This window comes from Pyxicephalus adspersus, chromosome 9 (assembly GCF_032062135.1).
Source record: "Pyxicephalus adspersus chromosome 9, UCB_Pads_2.0, whole genome shotgun sequence".
Taxonomy (NCBI): Eukaryota; Metazoa; Chordata; class Amphibia; order Anura; family Pyxicephalidae; genus Pyxicephalus; species Pyxicephalus adspersus.
In genome coordinates, this window is record NC_092866.1 from 60,907,699 (window position 1) to 60,910,999 (window position 3,301).

Genomic DNA, 3,301 nt, shown 5'->3' on the forward strand with positions numbered 1-3,301 from the left:
GTCGTTTTTAGCTCTTTGATTTACCAGTGTCTGCTTCTGTTTGCCTCCAGGTCAAAAAATCAGCCCCGATGGCAAAGCGAAAGTCCAGCTGCAGCTTGTCCTTCACACAGGGGAGACCACAAACTTCCATTTCTCTAATGATAGCACAGCAATAAAAGAAAGAGATGCAGTAAAAGAGCTTTTGCAGCAGCTACTTCCTAAATTCAAGAGGAAGGCCAACAAGGAGCTGGAAGAGAAGAACAGGTAAATAGGAGATGCATGTGGCAATTGCTCTTGCAGAAGTAGGAGGATAAGTTTCTTGGCTACCTCATGCTTCTCCTTCAGCCTTTCCAATTGGAAACTTTAGTGACTTTTTCTGGTAAATAATGGGGTTTTCATTTTTTGTTTTTTGTTTTTTGCTGTGTCAGGGATTGTAGCCTTCTTTCTTGTAATAATTATTAAGTTTAGTTATAAGTCATAAAAGAGGCCGGTTTTCATCAGATCTGGTTTTGTGCTTTAAGAGACAGTACAACAAAATCACCGTGCAGCAACATAAGCAGGAAAGCAAAGACTGCTCAGTATATAATAAATTCAACTGCCCAGTGTTGTCACAGCAGTTGTTCTCCTGTTTCTTGCTAATTAATTCAGTCTTGGCTGGACACTCTCTGCATGCTCCCCTTAGTTTCAGTGTTTGTTAGTCAGCCATATCCAATGAACTATACTTCTTGGAAGTAAAATCACATTGGATTTGACTTCTATGACTTTGTGGGAGTGTAAGACTTGCTGTTTAGGTTGCTAGAATTAGCATGTGGTCAAGTCATCTACGTAGAATTGGTCTAGGAGGTATATCAGTGCATAAAAAAGCACTTTTGGAAAATAAATATATATTTAGTGATGTGTATGTTGATATGAGGTCCTGATGTAAAGATCTACATGGCCATCATAAATGACGTTCCACAGTTTTCTCTGTATTTGGTTATCCGTTCATGTTGGGCCATACCTTGTCATTCACCGGTGAAACAATGGAGCACAACCCTGTTTTCCCAGTCACCTTTACTAGCTTATTTACTGTTTATAGTCTAAAATAAATGTTTTTCCCATAAGGATGTTAAAGGAGGATCCAGTCTTGTTCCAACTCTACAAAGACCTTGTTGTCAGTCAAGTGATCAGTGCCGAAGAGTTTTGGACCAATCGTCTTAATCTAAACTCCCTGGACAACACGATATCTAACAACAAGCAGGAAGTAGGGATTTCTGCAGCATTCCTGGTAAGGCTTTTAAAGGAACCTTTATATAAATATGCAGAACTTGGAGGAATATAAGGAGGTGTATGCATCTCTTATAAAGTGTACACATGCTAATGTTTTTTTGATTTTTCTTTTAAGGCGGATGTTCGTCCCCAGACTGATGGATGCAATGGCTTGAGATACAACCTCACTACAGATATCATTGAGTCCATATTCCGCACCTATCCTGCAGGCAAGTTTTTTTTTTTTATGTGCATGATAAATGATCCAAAAGTAAGTTTCATCCAGTCAGTAGGTAACACATTACACGCTGTCCTAAGTGGGTGAATAACAGTACACCAACATTGTGCTCCCCAGCCCTTTTCAGCTGGGCGCACCACCCAGCACTTTTCGGTGACCATCTGGCTGTTTTTGGGTGGTTACTAAAGAGTTGGATCCACAATACAGGGGCTGCCACCCAGCTAATAAAAAATTTATGGCTTGAACATTGCACCAACATCTCCTAGCATTCTTTTGCTTTATTCAACCCAAAGATATATCAAATTTTGAAACCAAACTGTATGGAAGTATCAACTATTGTTACTTGTAGCTGGAGTCATTTGCTGCGTTCCATGACTCAGTGCAACTTCTTTGGGATCACAGTTTGTGGTAAACTGAATTTATATTTTAAAATTATTGTAAAATATAAAGCATATATTGTATATTATATATTATTGTTTTATAAGACACAACATGAACATGCCCATGCAAAGGATTCACAGAATGCTGCCAATTTCTTGCCACTGATCTCAGCTGGTATAAAGAGGAATCACCTGGTTGCATAATAATTTGTGGTAGTCAGAATGTCTGAATGGAAAAGGAGTAACAATTATTTTTCTTTCTAGTAAAGCTAAAGTACGACGAGAACGTCCCCCACAACATGACAGAGAAAGAGTTCTGGACCCGATTCTTCCAATCACATTATTTTCACAGAGACCGTCTCAACACTGGATCAAAAGACTTGTTTTCTGAGTGTGCCAAGATAGACGAGAAAGGTAACAGGAATTAAAGCAGAACTTTACTGACCTAACCTGCTACGTGTAACTTCTGTTAGCTCCCTCGCCTTGCACCAATGTTCTCTGGTTGCTGTGTCCTTGGCCATTGACCTCATTTTCTCAAATTGTACACTGTGCTCGCATGTGCAGGTCTCTGAAAAAATATTTGACCACAAGCAAGTAAGAATTCTTTATTGCCGAAGATTAATTGTAATTATCTTCTACAACAAAGTCACTCTGTCAGTGCACAAATTTTAGGGGAAAGTTACATTTTTAAACCCAAGTTAGTTATATTACTATAAGTAATAACAAATAAACCCGATTGCCATTGCGATATAAACTAATGGCAATCAGGCTGATGATTAGCTTTGATACAAACTTTGTAAAGAATCAAACTGCACTACAGTTACAGCTATTTCATCTCATTTCTGCACGGAACCAGTCGAAAGGTAAATCAGATGTTGCCATTTGACATTAAGTAGGAAGAACATTATATGCCAGATCACATCTCCCAGCATTCCTGCATTACAGTGGAATCCATGCATCTACGGGAGTAGTTGATTTTCGTAGTTCTAAGAAGTAGTGACAAGGAATTACCTTACCTCAATTTTGCAAGGGAATTCAGAGGTCTGGCTGTGTGGGTGTGAGAACAGCCACAGCAAAGCTCAACTACACAATAGGCCTTTGAAGTTGTAAAGTCCAATTCCAAAGGTAACACTTGATTTTGGGCTATAAGGTTTATATCCTAGATTGACGAGCTTGGCATTTGTACCTGAAGCTGACAGCATTAAGCATCTTGGTTCTAACTTTAGCCCCATACCCTCTGCAGAATGTCACAGCTGTACATGCCTGAACTAAGAAACAAAACTCTGATGTAGGTAAAGCTCAACTCAGGGCAACATGGTTATGTTACCAATAGATGTATTAAATACTCATACAAATTCCAAATAATGAAAAAAATGTAAAATGTATGGAAGCACAGGTAACAAAAAAAAAATAAAACAAAATATAATACATAATAAAATAATATTTATATTATAAT

At 38.3% G+C, this 3,301-nt stretch overlaps 1 protein-coding gene across 1 annotated transcript in view; it reads left to right on the forward strand.

The window, feature by feature from the left end:
* Positions 1–3,301, forward strand: part of GTF2H1 (general transcription factor IIH subunit 1) — a gene marked incomplete in the record, with an annotated part of 17,914 nt that overhangs the window by 5,300 nt on the left and 9,313 nt on the right. Inside the window, 4 exon segments of the mRNA XM_072422236.1 lie at positions 51–243; positions 1,084–1,246; positions 1,364–1,457; positions 2,110–2,259. Of these exon segments, the coding sequence (XP_072278337.1) occupies positions 51–243; positions 1,084–1,246; positions 1,364–1,457; positions 2,110–2,259 (600 nt within the window).